This window comes from Ursus americanus, chromosome 23 (assembly GCF_024610735.1).
Source record: "Ursus americanus isolate L20-20 chromosome 23, mUrsAme1.1.p, whole genome shotgun sequence".
NCBI classification, from domain to species: domain Eukaryota; kingdom Metazoa; phylum Chordata; class Mammalia; order Carnivora; family Ursidae; genus Ursus; species Ursus americanus.
In genome coordinates this window covers 13116386-13138660 of record NC_142149.1, presented here as the reverse complement: position 1 = coordinate 13138660, position 22275 = coordinate 13116386, and the positions used below count along the sequence as shown (strand labels likewise).

Genomic DNA, 22275 nt, shown 5'->3' with positions numbered 1-22275 from the left:
TGTTCATAATTAACTTTTCTCTGTAACCAAAGTAGTATTTTTTTTAGCTAGTGAACTGATATTATTAAAAAAAAAAATCCGTCTAGAAAAAGCTAATAAACAATGATACCCTTATTTATTATTGCACATGACGTATTAAGAAATAGAAACAATTTGTTTTAAAGATTAACTGAGCTAGTCTTTAAGTGGTAGTGGATAAGATAAAGACGTGGAACTCAAGGCTGATTAATAGAAACAAAATTAGAATATAAAGATTTAAAATATCATATTAATAGATTTGATTGTAAATTTATAGACATTTTAGCAGTATGAAATTTGGCTGCTTTTCCTGAAGGTGTCAGTACAAACTAAAGATGGATCATAAACTAATTGATATTGCCCTTCTGTCTTAGGGTCTCACCATATAAAAAGGTACTTAAAAAAAAACACCCAAAACACAATACCTTAGAACTTAAAAGCAGTGGTGGCCAAATCCTAAGCCCAGGCTGAGCTTCTCATTTTTACGAGGCCTTCTGGTGCGGATGTGCTGTTCTCCGGACCCTGCGGGCCTGAGAGCTGCAGCGTCAGCACAGGCGTGCCCGCTCGTTTGTACATCGTTGCAGATGCTTACTTGTGAAACACATGATGTATTTTTCCCTTCTAACAATTAGAAATGCTTTCAGCTTTATTATAGGACTGAAACATTATATTCCCATTTTTTCTTGCGTATCTGTAAATTTATTTTGGTGAACTTCTTAAAGATTTTTTTTTTTAAAGTTTATTTAAGTAATCTCTGCACCTAACGTGGGGCTCAAACTCACGACGAGATCCAGAGCCGCATGTTCCATCGACTGAGCCAGGTGCCCCTATTTTGGTAAATTTTTTAGAGGAGGTACTTTAAATTCACACATGAAGTGAGCTTTTAGCTATTATGTTTATAAATTTTGAAGATGAAATATATATTTTTTAAAGATTTATTTATTAGCATGTGGAGGAGGGGGGCAGGAGCAGAGGAGAGGGAGAGAAAAACTTAAGCAGACTCTGTGCTGAGCGTGGAGTCTGATGTGGGGCTCAGTCTCATGACCCTGAGATCATGACCTGAGCCGAAACCAAGGGTTGAACGCTTAACTGACTGCGCCACCCAGGTGCCCCTGAGATCATACTAGTGTGGGACTATGGCACTTAGATCGTGCTTGTAGAATTTAAAGAGATTTTTTAAATCTATCTTTTTTGTCAGCGTAGAATCCTTGTAATGTAAACAGTTAACTCTTGATTTAGCATATATATTCTTATATTCAGTCCTCATTTTACAGAAAGAATGGGTTGTCTTTAAAAATGTTTAGTAAATAGTTTGAGAATCAGAAGGCATCTTCCTATAGAAACAGTATTATAGTGATTTAGTTCCAACTGAACCTGAAAAGTCCAATTTAATTAATGACATATAAATTATAGTGATATTATTGTTTTAGTTATATCCAGTTAGCATTTAGACATTCTTTCTGCAGTGCAAGACATTCCAGATTTCATGCTGGGATACCATTTTCTCTGATTCAGTTCAACATTTACTGAGTTCCTGTGCTGTTCAAGGTTCTCTGGATTTTGGCAAGCTGAGATATCTGTGAAAAACAATCTGGTGGGCTGGTCAGAGATGCGTAAAGCTAATGTACGCATGGGGCAGGCTGCCTGTGGTCAGTACGTGCTGTAGTGGAAGTACAAGCAGAGAGAGGAGAGATTAACAGTCTGTGGGGAGACCAGGAAGGCGGGAGATTGAAGGATGGGGGTGCTAGGTAAAGACCCAGAGGTGACTTGGTACACAGTAACATTACTGGTCATTTGGTTCAGGGGCAGATGAGGCCTTGCCCAGGGTAGTGGCAGTGGGAGTAAAGAGTATGAGACAGATATGAGGGACATTTTAGACCTTTTTGGGCAAGATTTGGAGAATACTCAGAGCAGGACAGAAGAGGGAGGGTTCAAGATGGCTTTCAGAATTTTGGTCTTGCTCTCTTTGGGAGCATGAACCCATTAACTTGAGATAAGGAGCAACTGAAGGAGGATGAGATTTGGGACAAAGATGATGAATTTAATTTTGGACATATTTGTTTGAAGTGCTTGGTTGATTATCTGTCCATCCACCCATCCCATCCTGGATGCATTTACTGGGCACCCATTATGTGCCTGTTCCTCTGTGAGCTGTGGGAATGTAGAAAAGCAGTCAGGCTGTTGGCAGTGGATCTGTACATGGCTGACAGTGATCTGGCACGTAAAATGCTATCAGTAGTTAAGAAAAAAAAGAAAAAGTGCTATGGCTGGCGCTCAGTTGAAATGGGTTGTGTAGAGTTTAGAATAAAATTAGAGCCAAAAGAGCAGATTTATGTGCACCAAGGGAGTTGAGTCAAGAAAACCAGGAAGTCAGAGTGAGTGGGTCCTCAGCTCCATCATGGGAGAAGGGCTCATCCCAGAGTGAGGGGGACCTGGCAGGATGTGCTCCAGGCCCCACAGTGGTGGCGTTGCACTCAATGCAGTAGAAAAGGCAGTTCTCTAGCTGGTCATTTTCTAGGTGTTAGGAAGAGGAGAGTGAAATGAATAAATGGATGGAGGCGCTACTCCATGGACTTTTTCGTTTGCTACCAGGTAATTTTTATATAGGGAATCTCTATCAGTTTCCTTAATGAGGGCCACATAGTTACCTCTTTTCTTTATTTGAACCAAGTTTAACATAGAGCAGAGATGGATGCAAAAAATACTGTTTGCAGTATTAATGTTTATTAAAATGTCTAAGTATTCAAACTCAACGCTTTAAAAAAATGTTGAAAATGTCCGAGTATAATTCAGCATCAACTGGTTATTTCTTATTATAAAAACATTTTCATTTGAAAAATTTCAGACAGCAACTAGTAACGTCCTCTCTGGATATCACGTGGAAGACTTGGAAGGGGGTAAGTACCAAATTCTTTGTTACTTCTGGTAGCTGTAACTGTAGGCATCGCTTTGTTATTGATTATTGGGAGGACATATACTGAGTTACAGTACATGTAAGTGGAGGTATAGGAGAAAATACACAAATTTAATTTTAAGAAGTAGGTGTGGACAAAAGCATTTTTTTTCACTGGCCTCTTTTTGTAGGATAATGGAGTCATGGAGGTAGGAAGTATCATTTTCTTGCCTCCATGTAGCTCTGAGTGTAAACCTCATTGTTAGCAATGTCAGGTTGCCACATTCTACATTGTAGAGGGGAGTCTTTCTCTTTATCTGTCCCAGGCTAGTCCGGTTACTCCTTTTTGGAAGTCCTGATCTGTAAGCTAAGTTGTTCCTGCCTCAATTAAAATCCATGACCTCCTCTTGTCAGAGGAAAGGGAAGAGGGACCAATATTGATTGAGTGCTTGCTGGATACTGTGTACCGTGGTAGCGGCTTTCACAAACACATGTGTTGTCTTCTCCGTCTTTTTGATAGATGATGAAGCTGATGCTTACTAAGGTTCAGTAGCTTTTCCAGTTACACAGCTGGAAAGGGATGAGACACGGCTTTAACCTCAACCTGGCTGAATATCTTTTTTTTGCAGGGGAGGGAGGTGGTAGCACATGATTTGTGAGGAGATAGAGAATGGCTGTGAGGTTCTTGCAAACGTGGTGCTGCTCAGCCTCTGTTGTTCTAGCCTTTTCTTTCTTAAGCCTTGTTTTCCTTGGTTTATTTGGAACCTTTTACCTAAATGAATCAAAGCTCATTGTATTCAGAAATGAAAAAATGTTACTTTTTAGCTCCCACCTCAGAATGCAACTTTTTGAACTTTATTTCAATTGTAAAAAAGGATTACTTGATACAGTGACATGTGCCAGACAATCCTAAGGAACATGGTTGATAATGTGGAACTTTTCACTCAATATACAGTATTGAATTTGTTCTATAAAATTTCCTTCCAGGATATGATAATTTTCGCATTCCTGAAATAATTCCTAATAGAGATACATCTTATACTTAAGAAATGACAAGCATGCCAACATTCCCCCTTTAGTTGTTAGGGAAGAGACTGCATTGGAAATACGTCCACCAGTTGCTAGGATAGAGTCAGGGTCATTGACCTGACTTAGCTGCTGGGTAACTACTTCAGTGATGTCGAAGTTTCCTGTGTTTAATTGAATTTAACTCCTTTGGTAGATTCCTTTTTTGATAGAGGCAAGTATGTCATGTCCTTTTTACATCATCTAGGATGATGTGTGTGGAGGGTTTATAGTATTTCTTACACATTAAAATATCAGAATTATTAGCAAGCCTCAAATGATAAGACTATATCCTGATTACTCTCTAGGATCTTGTAATGGTTGGCATTTCCGCCCACCACCTAGGGGAATCACAAGCAGCGAGGAATATACTTTGTGTAAAAGGTAAAGTGAATTTTTTTTTTAAACCACTGACATGTCTTTATTCAACGGATAGATAATTTTCCTTCACTTTCGAAAAGTAGTAATTCCAATTTAAAGAAGATAATATATGAAGGAAGACGTATAATGATGGAGTAAAATGGTTTATTTTCGACTTGAAACAGAAGCCATAATTCATGGTCATTATCATTAAATAATAAAAGTCAAGGCCATATCAGTGAGCCTTCTTTTAATTACAAACAACAGTGATCTAAATTGGGATTGCCAAGACTTTGTGTAGAAGTCTTTTATAATACCAGTTGGATTATTATGACTGAATTTAATTCTGGTCTCTTATTTATGTGAAATGTACCTCTGACTTATGGTGATTTAATTGAGATTATATAAACTGATGTAGAGCATAAAATAGATGAAGAAATGTTAAACTATTTTAATAACTTTTCTAAAAAAAGAAAATCTGTTACCTTCATGTTATCTTTATATATAATTTATGAGCAATTTCTATTTGAAGGGCTAACCTTTCAAAATTAAGTCGTTATTAAGCTGGAAAGAATTATTAAAGTCACATTTTGAAAGGTGAACTCCAGTTCTTTTTATAAGAACTAGTGACTAGAGGGATTTTAGGTATAAAGTCTCATTACTATAGATTGTTTTTGGTAATGAAAGAAATTGGATATGGAGTTTTGGTGATTGAATGGTCAAGATCAGATGTGATTTTATAGTAGAAATAAAGAAACTAAGTAATAAGATTCGAAAATCCTGGTGGCATCATGTTGGAGTAGAGACAGAACACAGTCCTATGCGGAGGAGATGTGAGAAGATTTACAGGCCAGAGAAGATACCAAACCTTTAGTATTTAAAGAAATAATTTAAAGCAATAGAAAGACAAAGAAATATTTGGCTCATTAAGACATACTTAAGAGAAACAAATGCATGATTTTTTAAATGTGTCTTACAAAGCATAAGAGAACTTAATAAGTAGTATAATTTAAGTTCGAGCACTTTGTATCATTAAGAAAAGCTTTAAATACAGTCATCTTTTCAAATAGGGTGAGCCACGTGGTAATTCACGTTGTGCTGTGGTTCGTTTTATATTTCTCACTGTCCATGTTTTTTCAGTTGAGAAATTATCCATATTATAACACCTCTCATCTCTATTTTGCTACTTATAAATTTTCATTTTTTCTCTCAGAAGATCTTCTATTAATTTTTTGATGTTTCAGTTGTTTAAAAACTGGCTAGACCCATAATTTTGTAGGATGTTTAAAACTTAAAAAAATTAATAGTTTTGCATTTTTATCTGTTTTGACCAGTAATTTGTTAAGTTGAATTTTCTGAGTCATAAACACTGAGAAACCATTAACTCTGTCCTTTAAAATGAACATTTAGGAATTTACCATTGAAGATTTTAATCTGACTATTGAATTAATTGTGATTCTAATATAAAACTTTATTCTTAATTTATTTGAAACTTGAAGCAAATGAATATAGTCCAGTATTTTCAGTGAAATATAGGTAATAGTAATATAGAGAAGAGTTGAAGACATTACATTGGAAGGTGAAAAGTAGAAGCCTTAAGGTGATAATTTAATGATATAGTAACATTTTTCTTCAGAATGAAATTCCTAGTGTGTGGAGAATTGTCTTTAGGTCGTACCATTTTGAGAAGTAGGGCACACCTGTGTTTGATGCACCGATCCACTTGATGTCAGTGTTGCTTTAGGAAAATTCTGCTCTAAGAAGAATTGTCTAAATAGAGTTGTTACATCCTGAAGGAGGCTACCTTTTCAATGTCGGTTTTGTGGGTGAGGGGTGGTTATGATTGATTATGCTTTGCTTTATCATTCCCTTATTCCAAAAAAGAAGTCACTGAGTATGAAAAGTTGCTGTAGTGATTAACTGTTACAAATGTTCTGGAAACCTCTTCCTCCTCCTCTGTGCAAGTCAGTGTGATAAATATGGCCTTTCAGGAGGTGAAGTTTTGTTTTTGTTATTGAAGAGTCGGAGGGCAAATGCTGGAAGTTTATCTTTTAAATGGTCCAACAAAGTATATGATAAAACAGTCTTTCCTATTCTACTTAGATTTTTAGAGCAAGGAATCTGTAGGTATGGTGCGCAGTGTACTTCAGCACATTCCCAGGAAGAACTAGCAGAATGGCAGAAAAGATATGCTTCACGCTTGATAAAATTGAAACAGCAAAATGAGAATAAACAGCTCTCAGGCAGTTACATGGAAACCTTGATAGAAAAGTGGATGAATTCATTATCTCCTGAGAAAGTGGTGAGGAAAATAAACTGCATTTTTTTTTGTTTGTTTGTTTTAAACGATGACCTTGTTTGAGTCTTGACTTTATTTTGTGCTATTTTGGTTTATTTCCTTATCCTCTATATGAAGAACTTGATTCTTGATAAAGTGTTTTTGTAGCAAAAGTAGACCCTTTTGCTAAAATAAAGAGCAGAACTAAGCCATTTGTTTGAAGATTTGCAGGTATTACATTAATCTTCATTCAGAGAGTGTTTACTGCCATTTTGTTGTTGTTAATTTTCTTATGTCTTGTCTAAGCTTTATTATATTTTGTTCTTATAAAATTAATGTATAAAAAGTATCTTGCTTTGTAAACAGTTCCATCAGCATCTTTACCGTTGATATTTATTTACCATGCCAGAAGTTTTTGTTTGTGCTTTTGGGAGTAAAAATACAATGTTAATTGCTCTCTATTTTCAGCTTAGTGAATGTATAGAAGGAGTAAAAGTAGAGCATAATCCTGATCTGTCGGTTACTGTCAACACCAAAAAATCTCACCAGACATGGACCTTTGCTCTTACTTGTAAGGTATGAATTTTGTGCTAATTAAAGAATGTAATTTTTTTTTCGATTTTCTTAAGGCTTCTTTTGACCTTTAAATCTCTGTGTTAGAGCACTGCAAATGTTTTAATCTAAGTACCTCTAAAGTAGGTTCTATATTGTGCTACAGTGTATTTCTGTATTTTGTTCATTAAAGGTATAATATTTTTAGATTTTGAGATAGAAAGTCTTTGTAGATATTTAGATGTTTGTTAATTTATTAATTTGATAAAGAGGTCTTTGATATATTGTCTTCCGAAGTTGGAACATAGGATGGGGTTCATGGCTTATAATTAACTATTTAAAAATTGAATTGTTTAATCTGGCAGTTCTAAGATACTTAAACAAGTAACAGCTTTATTTTTATATTTGATTTGTTGAAATCACAGATTCTGTAATAATGGGTTTTTAATATGAGACATTTTCTGCAGTGCTTCCCATCTTGAATATAATATTCAAAGTTTAAGAATGAAGCAGAGTCAAACTTTTCTGTGAATACGTGCAGTGGAAAAGTTTTGTGTACTTTTTGGTGGCATTTCTTCCACTGTACCATCTGCATCTTGGGATGAAAAATCTGGGAACATTTAGCTTCGGCCTTGAACCCAGTCCAGTGCCTTCAGAGGTAACTGCCCTCCTATGAAGACTTCCTACTCGAAGCTAGATAAAACTTTTTTTAGGCCAAAGGTATGGAAATTTGGAGGTCAGTGATCTAACAGGGTGATAGAGCTTTTGCCACAAAGAAAGATGAGCATATCCTAGAAAAAGAAGGGAGGCTAGAAATGTAGTATAAATATATCATTTTTTAAAATTTCAGCTTTACTGAGTTACAAATGACATCATAAATATATAATTTTAACAGCTGATTTTTTTTTAACCATTCTCATTTTTTCTTAAATGGCTTATGAGCACAATTTGTGTTTTTAACATAGTCTCTTAGAAGCATGGGAAAGTAAAAGTCCCTTATGGGAATATTTTCATTGAAGAGCCCAATTACAATTGGATTTTTCACCCCCTTGTACTCAATGAATTATTTTAACTTCCTTGTAGCCTGCAAGAATGCTGTATCGTGTAGCATTGCTTTATGATGCTCATCGTCCTCATTTTAGTATCATTGCAATATCTGCCGGAGATAGTACTACCCAGGTATCACAAGAAGTCCCAGAAAACTGTCAAGAATGGATAGGAGGAAAGATGGCCCAAAATGGATTAGATCATTACGTGTATAAAGTCGGGATAGCATTTAACACAGAAATATTTGGAACTTTTCGCCAAACCATAGTTTTCGACTTTGGATTGGAACCAGTACTCATGCAAAGAGTAATGATTGATGCAGCTTCTACAGAAGGTAATATTTAGACTTTTTTCCCCTGATACGATGTATTAAAAGGCACTATAATGGAAGCATTAAAAGATATGTATTGGCCCCTAAATATTCCATGGATAGAGAGGGAATAATAAGGAAAAAAATCCAAAGCCATCGACTCATTTACTGTGTAATGGGATTAGAATGGTTCACATTATGCCCTGTTCTCTTTATATCGTCATCAGGCAGACTTGCTTTGAGCCTCCTCAAACTTGTCTGAGTAGATGATGAGGTCTGTTTTGGTCTACTAGCTTTGTTTTTAAAGGAAGGTGATTTTAGCACAGTAAAACCTTTCAGTATTAATTTGGGTAGACTGTCATTTCAGTGGTAATCGTGAGTACACCTCCAATGTCTATTTCCATGTCTGACTGAGTCTCCAGTTAATTTTGCTGACATTAGTACGTTCTCTTTGAATGAAAAGCCCTGAATATAAGATTTCGTAAGTTGGTTTTGTACATTCACTAGTGAAGGAGACCATGGTGCCTTTACTAGGATGTGCTCTGTGTTCCTGGGAAGAGGTCCCTGCTTTTACCGTGTAAGCACCTGCAGAAGATGATAATTACTTTGTTCCTTGTTACATTACTGCCTGTTCCTCAGTTTTATGCCAATATCCAGCAGGACAAGGGAAGGACACATTTCCCTGTTCTTTGGCTCTTGGTTGGATTATAGGTGCTTTATTCTTTTTAAAGAACACTAAATATTTATTTAACAAACACTCATGTGAACTTGCTATTGGATTGATTATAACCATGTTGTGGAGGATTTTTCACTAGGTACCACTGTGTCCCATTTATGAGAACCTAGAAGTTTTGTTCATGAGCAAATGTGAGGATTTTATTTTTTGGACACAATGAACAGGCGGAACTGGTTCTGTCCCCTTTACCTCAGCTGCTGGTAAAGTTAAAGCAACATTTGGGCCCAGATTGAACAATTAGGCCTTACCTTCTAGTATGTGTGCTACTATTACCCACACTTATTGAAACCTCACTTAAACCTTATTTCTTACTTTGATACCTTATCCCTGTTTTTATTCTGTTGTATTCTGTTTTTTCATATTCTCAGTACTCTTTGGAATCAGAATATGTTAATTCCTATAGCCAAATAGATATAGTTGACAAAATAAGAATATTTAATTTATATTTGTTAGTATAGGAGTTCTTTGGCAATTTTTTTCTGCAAAGAGCCAGATAGTCTTTTAGATGTTGCCTGGCAGATGGTATCTGTTGCAGTTATTCTGCTCTGCACTGTAATGATAAAGCACCTATAGAAAATATGTAAGCAAATGGGCGTGACAGTGTTCCAATAAAACTTTATTTTCTTTTTTTTTTTTTTTTTTTAAAGATTTTATTTATTTATGTGACAGAGAGACAGCCAGCGAGAGAGGGAACACAAGCAGGGGGAGTGGGAGAGGAAGAAGCAGGCTCACAGCGGAGGAGCCCGATGTGGGACTCGATCCCGGTACGCCGGGATCACGCCCTGAGCCGAAGGCAGAGGCTTTAACCACTGCGCTACCCAGGCGCCCCCCAATAAAACTTTATTTTCAAAACGAGGGTGGGCTGGAGTTACCTTGCATGCTGTGGTTTGCCTCCCCCTGTGTTAATAAGTCGCTTTTAGAGACTAAACTTGAGAACTACTAGGAAGCACCGTTTTTATTTTTATTTATTTATTTGTTTATTTATTTTTTAAAGATTTTATTTATTTACTTGACAGGAAGCACCGTTTTTAAATCACGGAGAGAGACCAACACGTATTTTCGCTTTTCCCGTGTAATTCTCATAGGATGTTCTTGGCTTACATGTGGGTTATATGATAAAAGTTCGCTTTTAGATTGGTGATTTGAAACTCATGATTCATTTTCTCATAGAAGTTTGTGTTGTTAACAATCTGTATCTTGTTAATGAAAACCTATTTAGTTAATAATAGAAAATGTTACATGTCTGCATTAAAAATTAAGAGAAAATGATACTGCTAAGACAGATGAGGGGAGGATGTGATAATGAGGATTTCAGGGCACCCCCATGGGCTTCAGAGATTAAGGGTATTTTGCCTTAGGTATGTGGTACTTTTCTAGTTGGAGAAAAAGAGCATTGAACAGACTCCAGAGTCAAATAGAATTGGATTTGAATCTTGATTTTCTCGTTACCTGTGGGACCCTGGGCAGGGTACTTGACATTCCTGAACTTCATGTGGAAATTTCTGTAAAGTGGGGCTACAGTTATCTATCTTAGAGGATCATTGTGAGACCGAAGATAAGCTTTGTGTGGTATCTGGCACCCGTTAGGCATTCAGTAAATGGTAGCTGTTGGTTTTATCATGAGCCATGATTAGGATAATTCCTGGCTTCAGATAGAACGAAGAAAGTAGGAAGAGAGAAGGAGAATTTTTTAGAAAAGGGAGGCCTGGGACTAGGGTGCATGCAGAGGAGAGGGGCTGAGAAGCCTAAGGACCCAAGCCATTAAAACCATGGCACCTGTGGATCTTGGCAAGAGAAGGCAAGAGAAGTTGGTGGAAGAGAAGTTGTCCAAGATGACCCACGTTTTGAGTGTGGTGACTGGAAAATAGAGTTTCATTTCTTAGGTTTCTAATATATCAGCTTGAAAATATGATGAATTTGGGGCGCCTGGGTGGCTCAGTCGGTTAAGCATCTGCCTTCTGCACGGGTTATGATCCTGGGGACCTGGGATTGAGTCCTGCATCGGGCTCTCTGCTCAGCTGGGAGTGTGCTTCTGTCCCTCTCTCTGCCCCTCTCCCTACCTCCCTGCTTGTGCTCTCTGCTCTCTCTCGTGCGCTCTCTCTCTCAAATAAATAAAATATTAAAAAAAAAAGAAAATATAATGAATTTTATATTTCATTCAATTTGGTGGAAGGTATTAATATAGTCAAGGATATCCTCCCATTTGGAACTGATATGATGCCTTACACCCTTTTTGTGATACTTTATATCCTTTTTTACTGACCACTTTGCAGTTTGTTATCTTTGCTTATTTTTCTTCAAACAAGGTTTTACTTCTAAGTAGTTATGTCGTAGAAAATAATTGAAAAAAAATTAAGCATTTTCTTTTTTTTTTTAATAGATTTTATTTATTTATTTGACAGAGACAGCCAGTGAGAGAGGGAACACAAGCAGGGGGAGTGGGAGAGGAAGAAGCAGGCTCCTAGTGGAGGAGCCTGATGTGGGACTCGATCCCAGAACGCTGGGATCACGCCCCGAGCCGAAGGCAGACACTTAACGACCGCGCCACCCAGGCGCCCCCAAATTAAGCATTTTCTTTTCTTTTCTTTTCTTTTTTTTTAAAGATTTTATTTATTTATTTGACAGAGATAGAGACAGCCAGCGAGAGAGGGAACACAAGCAGGGGGAGTGGGAGAGGAAGAAGCAGGCTCATAGCGGAGGAGCCTGATGTGGGGCTCGATCCCATAACGCCGGGATCACGCCCTGAGCCGAAGACAGACGCTTAACCGCTGTGCCACCCAGGCGCCCCAAGCGTTTTCTTGAATGAATTTGAAAACAAAACAGTTTCACGTAGTGAAATTTGTTTTTCAAGGCCAGGAAAAATAAGTATTACAATAGAGCAATATATAGAGTGTATAAAATGTATTTTTTGATAGGATATTTTGAATAATTATAAACAGAAAAACTTAAATTTAGGTTAGGCAAGCTAGGTTACATTTGGCTGACTGTTTTTGGCCATTACTGACATTAGCTGACCTGTTGTGGTAATTTGTAGTTTTTTGGTATTTTCCCTGCTCTTTTTTTTTTTTTTAACATTTATTTATTTTAGCTAGAGAGAGTGCAATCTAGAGCACAAGCATGAGTGGGGGAGGGGTGGAGGGAGAGGGAATCTCAAGCTGACTCCCTGCAAAGGTGGAGCCCAGTGGGGGCTCCATCTCACAACCCTGAGATCAGGATCTGAGCCAAAACCCAAGAGTTGGATGCTTAACTGACTGAGCCACCCAGGCGCCCCATTTTTTAAAATATTATTTTCATGGTAATCTATTTCTTTACTTTTAAGTAGGTTCCACACCCACTGTGGGTGGGGCTTGAACTCACAATCCTGAGATTAATATCGCACGCTCTAGTGACTGAGCCAGCCAGGCACCCCTATTTTCATGCTATCTAAAGCATTCAAACCTTTCTATTTGCAGGCCATGAGTGAATTTTTTTTCTTCTAGTTGTAAATGGCAATTCTGCGGACTGTTCAGGCAATAGATATAACTTTAACTTGGCTTTTTTCAGTGCTTTTCCCTTGTTGGTGAGATTTAGGTTCAGCAAGAGACACTGTATGCACTGAAAAAATTGTTTTGGATTAAAGATGTGCCTCTCAAAAATGTGTGGCAAAATACCATTTACAAAAGAAGAAAGTGGGTTGTCCCCTTGCTTAGAAAACAAACTGCATTATACAACTTTATCCCACAACTTTGAGTAATGGAACATTTTTGCTTGGCAAACTGATTTGGAATTATGCTTTGAATATCTGGAAGTGACGTGTTGAAAATTAATTATGATATTTAAATTTGAAAACTTGATAGTACACATTTCTTACTTTGAATCTAGCAGTGTATGTTAACATTTACATTAAAATGTAGTATGACTTAAAAATTATCTCCAAATAGGGCGCCTGGGTGGCACAGCGGTTAAGCGTCTGCCTTCGGCTCAGGGCGTGATCCCGGCGTTTTGGGTTCGAGCCCCACATCAAGCTTCTCTGCTATGAGCCTGCTTCTTCCTCTCCCACTCCCCTGCTTGTGTTGCCTCTCTCACTGTCTGTCTCTATCTCTGTTAAATAAATAAAATCTTTAAAAAAAAAATTATCTCCAAATGCCAAAGTTGTTGGTAAATTAAGGGCCGGTTATATATAAATGTATCTATACCAACATCGATATAGATACTGATAGTATGAAAAGTCATAGAAAAATGATTTAAAAAATATTTGTCAATAGAAGATAAATATTGTTGAGTAGAAGCATGTAAAAAGTAATGAGGTACTCTGATGCTGTTATTTTGCTGTTTTAACTTTTTGTTGGTTTCTTTAAGAGATGAAAAATGGGGACAGACAATATGGGTAAGCTAAGAGATGCTAATCTTGTTTCTGTGTAGCAATTTTTGGGAAAGGAATGATATTGAAATGGAGAGCTGAAATGATGGTTTGGGAGTGCTTTCAGATTTGTAATTTTATTGTTACTTTGGGCAGTCTAGACTTGTAAAGGCAGAACCATAATGTTTCCTAAGGAAGAGTGTTTGCCTTTGATTTTGGAGTTGAGACTCTCATTCTCTTTAAGTCCTAGATGAGAAGAGCTGTGGGTTTAGCATGCATTTATTTATTGCATGGTTCTTCTACGTCCACCCTTATGCTAGACGCATAGAACACTCGAATTTTTTTTTCTCCTTACTTTTTCTTATCTACTCTCTAGGTTCTGTTAAGGATAATTTTCAAGTCTGCTATATTATATTCTTCAGGATAAAACAAACCAACCCTTTGGCTGCTTCGTTAGAATAGTAACTATGTGGCTGAACAAGGAGGGCATTGCTGTTCTCAGTCAGCAGGCCCAGGGAAGTTGGGAAGCATATCTTGTGTCCACTGGTCATTCCAACCTTGAATTCTCTTTGTGGCAATAGCAGCTCTTCCTTTATGTTATCTTCAAAAAATTAGGTATATGCTAATTAACTTTTTCTTGTGAATTTCTCTTAAAATATATTTATAGCTTCTGCCTACCACATCTCAGGGTAATAGATCCTACAGGTTTATCATTCCTGTCAGATTTGCTTTGCGATTTATTATTGTAGGAGTTGGTTACTAAGTCAGTGTTAAGTTCTCCCTATATGGTTTTTTTGAGTGTTGATCCTTAACCTGTTCACTTTTCATCTGGGCAGAGTGATTTTCATTTTAGCCTAATCTAGGTTGAAGAAAAGTGCTTGCCAAGGATGAACTGGCTCAGCTGCCCCGAGTAGCACGTATGTGTGGTTTAGACGTTAGCAGCTGCTACCACGTGCTGGAGGTGCGACTGAAATGAGGCCTGTAGTAGTCATGTTCCCCATGGGGAACCTCCTCTCCCTCCTCTATTTGAAAAGGGACTCGTAAGGGGCGCCTGGGTGGTTTAGTCAGTTGAGCATCCAGCTCTTTTTTTCAGCTCAGGTCAGGATCTCAGGATTGTGTGATTGAGCCCCGCGTTGGGCTCTGCACTCAGCTGGGAAGTCTGCTTGAGTTTCTTGTTCTCCCTCAGCTCCTTCCCCTATTCTCTCTCTCTTTTCTTTTCCCTTTCTCTCTCTCTCTCTAAAATAAATAAATCTGCAAGAAAAAAACTTTTGAACAGGGCCTCTTAAGACCTAACAACCTTTGAGGACTGTAAGTTACGTGTTTGAATAGGCTTAGTAAGCCGCTGCTTATAAATGAGAGGATTGGAGGCAGAAGCTTATCTCAAGTTCACATGAAGTAGGGAAAAAGAAGTAGCTTTGGCAAAATATGTCCTTAGTAGTCACTGGCCACAATTCCTTTTTGATGTCCGAGTTAATGACTGAGATAGTAATTTGCAGACTTTTTTGATGTTGGCACATAGGGATGTTTTTCAAGATTCTTTTTACTGTTCCCTGAACTCTCCCCTCTCCTGTAGTATGTTTATAGTCATTTAAAAAATAAACAGAATAAAATTTAACATTGTTTGGAAATTGTTTTGAAGTCGTGCGGCCTGCTGAAGACACTAATTTTAATAATTTCATAAAATAGGGGTTGGAATCATGGCACTGTCTAGATAAGATGAGAAAAACAAAAACTGTTTCTCATGCCACTTTTCCTGGAAAGCCTGAATACTTGTAGTCCAGAGTAGAATGACTGTCTGTATAAATTGCTTTGCATATTAAATAGGTAATACAAAAATCTTATTAAAAGGAAAGCTCTATTGTTTTAGGTTTCTTGTTAATCCTAGTTACTTGAATATCAGTTAGAAATAATTAATGACTTTTTAAAGAATGTGAACATAATATTGATCTAGGCATAGTCTGATTCAATTTCTTATTTAAAATAAAATTATGAAATATAATTGCCCTAACTCCAAATAATAGACATCCTTTTATTACATACGACAGTGACTCTTTGATAGTATGTAGAGTTTAGTTTTTATTTTTACAGAGCTGGTTATTTGGTTTGTCACTGTACTGTTACTGTTTCTCTTGATTTCTGAATTAAGGAAAATTTTTATGTACATCTTTATTATTTTGATAATGAGTATCATTTGATTTTTAGTGGTGGTATACTCTCTTCTAGGAATATTGGCATTTGTGTTATTTAAATATTTTTTGTAGTTACGATTTAAGGAATGAAAGGGCAGGGCCCAATTTTAGGATGATTTAGGAAGAAAATGTGATTAGTTTACTTTATGAGACGTCTTTTGAAGCTATTGTAAAAACAGACCATCCTTGCTTCATCCAGAGTATTCTAAGAATGCAGGCCATCCTTATGGCTTGATGATTATAGTTGTATTTATTTTACCATTTGGGAAATAATAAAACTGTTATGTAGAAATACCTTTTCAAGGAGCAAAGGCAAGAAATTAGGTCCTTTACATTTGAATCTTTAGTAAGGTATTAGGGTAAACTGTTTTCTAGTATTGAGAAATATCTTTTGGATGACTATACTTATATGTTTGTAATTTATATATAACATTTAAATGTAGGAAAATCTCTCACTAAGCAGTACATGGCAATTAGGCATTATTCTCTCATTGCAAATATAGTACAGGGTAACTTATTTTTGTGTTTTGAAGACTAGCTGATCTCTATTTAAACTTCTTAGACTTCTTCCCAAATTGTAACCTGAGTTGTGAAGCCATCTTTTCAATTACGTTACATTAAAACTGGATCTCAGTCAAGCAAGACCCCCCCCCCCTTTTGGTTAAGCTTCATATTTATAGGTATATGTATGCTCCGCCCAAAAGGAAAGTAATACGCACTGTGGAAACAGCCCACCCAGTGCTCAGAATTTATGTTACGATATATTTCACCTTGTGCTGGTCCTATGCTACATTTTTTTCCCAGAGATGTCAGAACTTGAACAGTCATTCATTTTGACATTGTGCCCTACTTACAGTATAATTTAGCTGAGGCTAAACTGGATTTTTCTGGAATGGCATTTTAATGGTACATCTTATCACATTTTAATGAAGAATTAGCAGTGTTTTTACATGAGTATTTTCTAAAAGATTTTGGTTAGTTGTAAGTTGACTTTCAGAGAGTTTCACTGTGCTTTACTACACAAGAAAAAACATAGTTTTCTGATTTTCTGTTTCTATAATGGGCAGATATTGGTAGTAGTAGGAGAAAAGTGATTATCACCTGATAGATTTTACCTATGAGGAACTTATCCTGCAGTTCAGATTTCTTTTGACTGAGAGTTAAATTCTAAATGTTAATCTGTATTTTCAATATGTTAATAACTACTTCTGTTCTATCCTGATGTTTAAAAAAAAGGTGTTTTTTGCATGGGTTCCTATTTATGTTATTTTGTTAAGCCAGACAAAAGATTTCTGATATGGGGAAGAGTCTCTGTCAAATGGGTTTTTGTACTGTTTTGTTTTTAAGAATTATTAGCTCTAGCATATGAAATGCTTCTACCAAAATGTGTAATGTATTATTTGAGAATTTTAATGTTGTATTCCTTTATAAATGTGTTTTTTGTTTCCATTTAGATCTTGAATACCTGATGCATGCAAAACAACAGCTAGTAACCACAGCTAAGCGTTGGGATTCTTCTTCTAAGACTATTATAGATTTTGAACCTAATGAAACTACTGATTTGGAGAAGAGCCTTCTTATCAGATACCAAATTCCTCTCTCTGCTGACCAGCTGTTTACCCAGTCCGTTTTAGACAAATCATTGACCAAGACCAACTATCAGTCACGGCTGCATGACCTTCTTTATATTGAGGAGATAGCCCAGTATAAAGAAGTCAGCAAGTAAGTTACTTTAGAAACACTTTGTTTTAAAAAAACTCCCCTTTCAATGGTATTTTTTATTTTTAAAATGGAGGTGTGCCTAAGTGAAGATAGGTAATATAGGTTGTTACTGAATAGCTGTTGTTCAGTGCTGTGTTCTGTTCATGTCGGCCTCCTGGGTGCATGGTATATAATTCATTTCCATAAGACTGCCACGTGCTAGGTGTGTAAACATGTGGTCCCTGCTGTATAGGAGGTTTCTGTTAATGGTAGTTAGAGTGAGTGCTCAGTAAATATTTGTTGAATAAATGCAGACAAACTGAAAGAGACCACATATTTTGGAATATAATTTTAAGAATGAAATGACTTGGGATGCCTGGGTGGCTTAGTTGGTTAAGTGTCTGACTCTTGATTTTGGCTCTGATTATGATCTCAGGGTTGTGAGATCAAGCCCTCATTGGGCTCTGTACTTGGTGTGGAGTCTGCTTGAGATCCTTTCCCTCTGCCCCTCCCCGCCTCTTGTGCGCACGCATGCTCTTTCTCTCTCTCTCTCTCAAATAAATAAGAAAAGATTAAAAAGAAGAAACGAAAGTTTGAGTGAAGGAAGATATTAATGAAATCATTGTTATATTTGGTAGTAGCATTCTACTTTTTAGATAAAATCCAGAAGCCTTAAATACTGAACCATAATTATGAGACATAAATACATTTTTATAAGTAGTTTTCCCTTTAAACATAGCCTAACCAACCTATATTTTTCCTAAGGTGCCTTATTGGTACCTTATCATTAATATTATTAATAGATACTGAACAGTCATTAAGGGATATATTCAGAAAAAGAAAAGTAAAAATTTAAACATACCTTGTGTTACTCTATTTATGGATTAAATATGATGTAGCTTTTGGAACATATCTAATTTCAAATTAAGTGCTTGTAAAATTTACAAAATTAGCTAGAATATATTTTTCATTACTCTTAAGACTTCAAATTATGGCTGTTGATGGTCTCTTACAAGACTTTTATTAACCGTGTCCATATACAGTTCTAATGAAATAGTCACTTATTAAATAACAAGGACAAGGCAACCCTCTCGGGTCCCCTCCCTCCTTGGGATCTTTGTACTATCTATCACTTTGGTATCGCTCAGTAAACTTTGAAAAAAAAAATAACAAGGACAGTGGCTTGTATCATGTATATTCACGATATTAATATGCATATATGTTATTTACATGATCATAGGTTCCTTTTTCTTAGTAAAGAAAACATTGATAAATCATAAATATTAAGATGAAATAGTTTAAAAGCCTACCAGAATCTTAAGAGACTATTTTGGAGTACCATAATAGAAATTCAGAAAAAATTATATATTAACTTACATTTGTTTAAATATAACAAATAAATATTGTTTGTTCAGGTTTAAAAATCATTCCATATACATTGCCTCAGAACTTATAACTAAAGATCAATAAGCTTATGGATTATTAAAATAAAAATAATTTTTAAAAAATGGAAATTTGGGGTGTTTGGATGGCTTAAGCATTGGGTTAAGCATTGGGACTCTTGATTTTGGCTCAGGTCATGATCTCAGGGTGGTGAGATTGAGCCCCGTGTCGTGGAGTCTCCTAGAGATTCTCACTCTTTCTTTCCCTTTCTTAAAAAAAGAGAAATTTTAATAGATAAAAGAATGAACCCTACAAAATTGCGGAGGTCAGATTCTGATCAAGAAACTAAGTGGGTGAAAGTTCACTCCAAGAGCACCTTGCAAGGGCTTTTTAAAGCCCATATAAGGGGCACCTAGGTGGCTCAGTCCGGTTGAGCCTTGACTCTTGGTTTCGTCTTGGGTGGTGGTCTCAGGGTTGTTGGGTTGAGCCCTGCGTCAAGTTCTGTGCTGAGTGCGGAGACTGCTTGAGTCCTCCCTCTCCCTCTGCCCCTCACCCTGCTCGCTCACTCGCTCTCAAATAAATAAAATCTTAAAAAAAAAAAGAGCCCATATAAGAGGGGCTTGAAAATACCTGCAACATGAAATGAACACTGGTGGCAGACTAAGTTGGTATATTTCTGAAGGTAGGTTGTTTGGCAGTTTGTATTAAAGGTCTTTAGAAGGTTTGGACCTTTTGGTGTAGTAATTCTACATACGAGGAATCATCCTGAAGAAAGAACCAGAGGTGAAGTTAAAGATGCCTGTAAACAAATGTCTTTCAAAGAGTAGTGAAGAACGACTTAAGTAAATTATGATGTAGCCATATAATCCCGTGTTATATAACCACAGTTGTGCCCCCTTATCTGGGGTTTCACTTTCTGTGGTTTCAATTACCTGAGATCAACTGTGGTCCAGAAGCAAATGATCCTTCTTGAGATCTGTCATCAGAAGGGCAGTGATAACTTAATGCTACGTCACTGAACTAATGTCATTTACCTCACTCATCTCATCACCCAAGCATCTTACTATCTTATATCATCACAAGAAAAAGTGTGAGTACAGTACAGGAAGTAAGATGTTTTGAGAGAAACACCCCACCTTCACATAGTGTTTTTTACAGCATATTGTTATAATTTTTATTTTATTATTTTTGTTAATCTCTTACTGCGCCTAATGTGTAAAATGTTATCACAGGTGTGTATGCTTAAGAAAAAATATAATATATATAGGGTTTGGCATTATCCACAGTGCAGTCGCTGGGGGTCTTGGATTATATCCCATGCAGATAAGGGGGGACTACTATATTGAAATTATGTTCTTGAAGAATTTTCAAAACAGTAAAGATGATGATGATATAATGTAAAGGGGAAAATATCCAGTGCAGTTCTAATTTTGTATGTGTGTATGTATACCCACATACATGAATATATTTGTGTATAAAAATGTTGGAAATGGTTAAAGCATTACGTGTTCTGGTTGGTGAAATTATGAGTAATTTTTTAAATGTTTTTAAAGATTTTATGTATTTGTCAGAGAGAGAGTGAGAGAGCACGCACAAGCGCACAAGCAGGGGGGAAGGGCAGAGGGAGAGGGAGAAGTAGACTCCCTGCGGAGCATGGAGCCTGATGCAGCACTTGATTCCAGGACCCTGGGATCATGCCCTGAGCCGAAGGCAGATGCTTAACTGACTGAGCCACCCAGGCGTTCCTGATTTTTTATGTTCTAATGTGGTTTTCTCTATTTTTGAAATGTTGTACAATGACCACATATTATTCTTTTAATAAGAAAAAGCAAACAAAGAAATAGAAAGGAAGTTAGGACATTATCAGTTGCAGCACTTGATGATCCAGGTGTAAAATTGCCCTTAGAGATTAAAAGAAAGATTGTAGTAAGATTGTATAGTAGGAACATCTGAGCTTTCTCTTTTTTTAATCTTTAAAATTAGATCTTTAGAATAGTTATTGACTCAAATAGGGATGTTCACAAATTGAATATAAGTCTGTAGGATCACTTGTTATGTGTTATTTATGCTAAGTACACAGGAGTTTGAAGGATCTTAAAGACAGAAATGAGAATTTATTGCTACATGTCTGATGTGACAAGTAGATAGTTATTGTGTCAGCAAATTCTGAAAATTTTCAGTGATTCTCTCACCCAAAGGTTACCCCCTGGATGTGCAGGCTGGTAAATTACACTTCAGATTTGACAGGCTTGTAAAATTTTGGGAAGTACAGCATAGAGTTTGTGCACATACCAAGAAGCAAATCCTCTTAGTTATTAGATGGAGTTGTCAGAGGGTGTCTGTAAGCTGATGGACAAGGGACAAATAACAGACAAACTGAAGGATTTTGAAAAATTTTTGACAAAGTTTTATATACTACTTAAAAAAATTGTATTTTCTGTTTTTTCTTTCTTTCCCTTTTAAACTTAATATTTGTATGTATTTTATTGTTGCCTTGAATTTAATTCACACTTGATTGTTAATTCTTTAAACACAAATAAGATGAAAGATATATTTAAAAAATGGAGTTGAGGGGCTCTGTATGCAGCTACTAAACTCTGCTGTAGTGTAGGTATCAGCAAACTTTTTCTGTAAAGGTCCAGCAAGTAAATATTAAAGGCTCTGTGGACTTGATACAGGCTTTGTTGCATAGCTTCTTTGTTTTGTCTTCTTGTTTTATTTTTTGTTTTTGTAAAAACCACTCTTAGTTAAGAGCTATACAAAACCGGCTGAGGGTTGGATTTGATCCTTGGGCCATGCTCTAGTGTGTTTGATTGAATCATTTTACTTGTCTGTTCAGTCAGTACCAGTCATCAAAGCAAACCCAAGTCACCATTAGAATGGTGAAGAACGTTTGGGTAAACAGAGTCGTCCCTCTAATGACCTGGATGTGTATTGACAGTAATAATGTATTCTGTGTGCACTGGAATGTGCCTTTTTGAGATGTAGTCAGACTTACCCATGATTAATAGAATATTTCCTAAGATCAAGAGATGTATTGGTCATTTGTGAACTTTGACAATTTAGGGGGAAAAAAAGATTGTATTGATTTGACAGAGAGAGCATGAGCTGGGTGGGGGTAGAGGGGCAGAGGCAGAGAGAGAGGGAGAAACAGGCTCCCTTGCTGAGCAGAGAGCCGAACTCAGGGCTTGATCCCAGGACCCTGGGATGGTGACCTGAGCCGAAGGCAGACGTTTAAGTGACTGAGCCACCCAGGCGCCCTAGCACTTTGACAATTTAAGCAGAATATTGCTAATCATGGAAGTAACATCAAGGTTCTTACATCTTAATTGTAAGGTTTGGATTCTGTTTTTACATGGTCACCTTAGCATTCCTTCCTTGAAAATGGGATTGAATGAAGCCTC

The 22275-nt window shown here is 36.6% G+C and overlaps 1 protein-coding gene across 6 annotated transcripts in view; it reads left to right on the top strand.

Moving 5' to 3' along the window:
- Positions 1-22275, top strand: part of HELZ (helicase with zinc finger) — a 155689-nt gene that overhangs the window by 44727 nt on the left and 88687 nt on the right. For all 6 annotated transcript variants that reach the window (XM_045814239.2, XM_045814235.2, XM_045814236.2 and 3 more), the window contains 6 exons: positions 2864-2915; positions 4285-4360; positions 6440-6638; positions 7083-7190; positions 8250-8547; positions 17242-17509. In XM_045814239.2, coding sequence (XP_045670195.1) covers positions 2864-2915; positions 4285-4360; positions 6440-6638; positions 7083-7190; positions 8250-8547; positions 17242-17509 — 1001 coding nt within the window. The remainder of the gene's footprint in view (positions 1-2863; positions 2916-4284; positions 4361-6439; positions 6639-7082; positions 7191-8249; positions 8548-17241; positions 17510-22275) is intronic.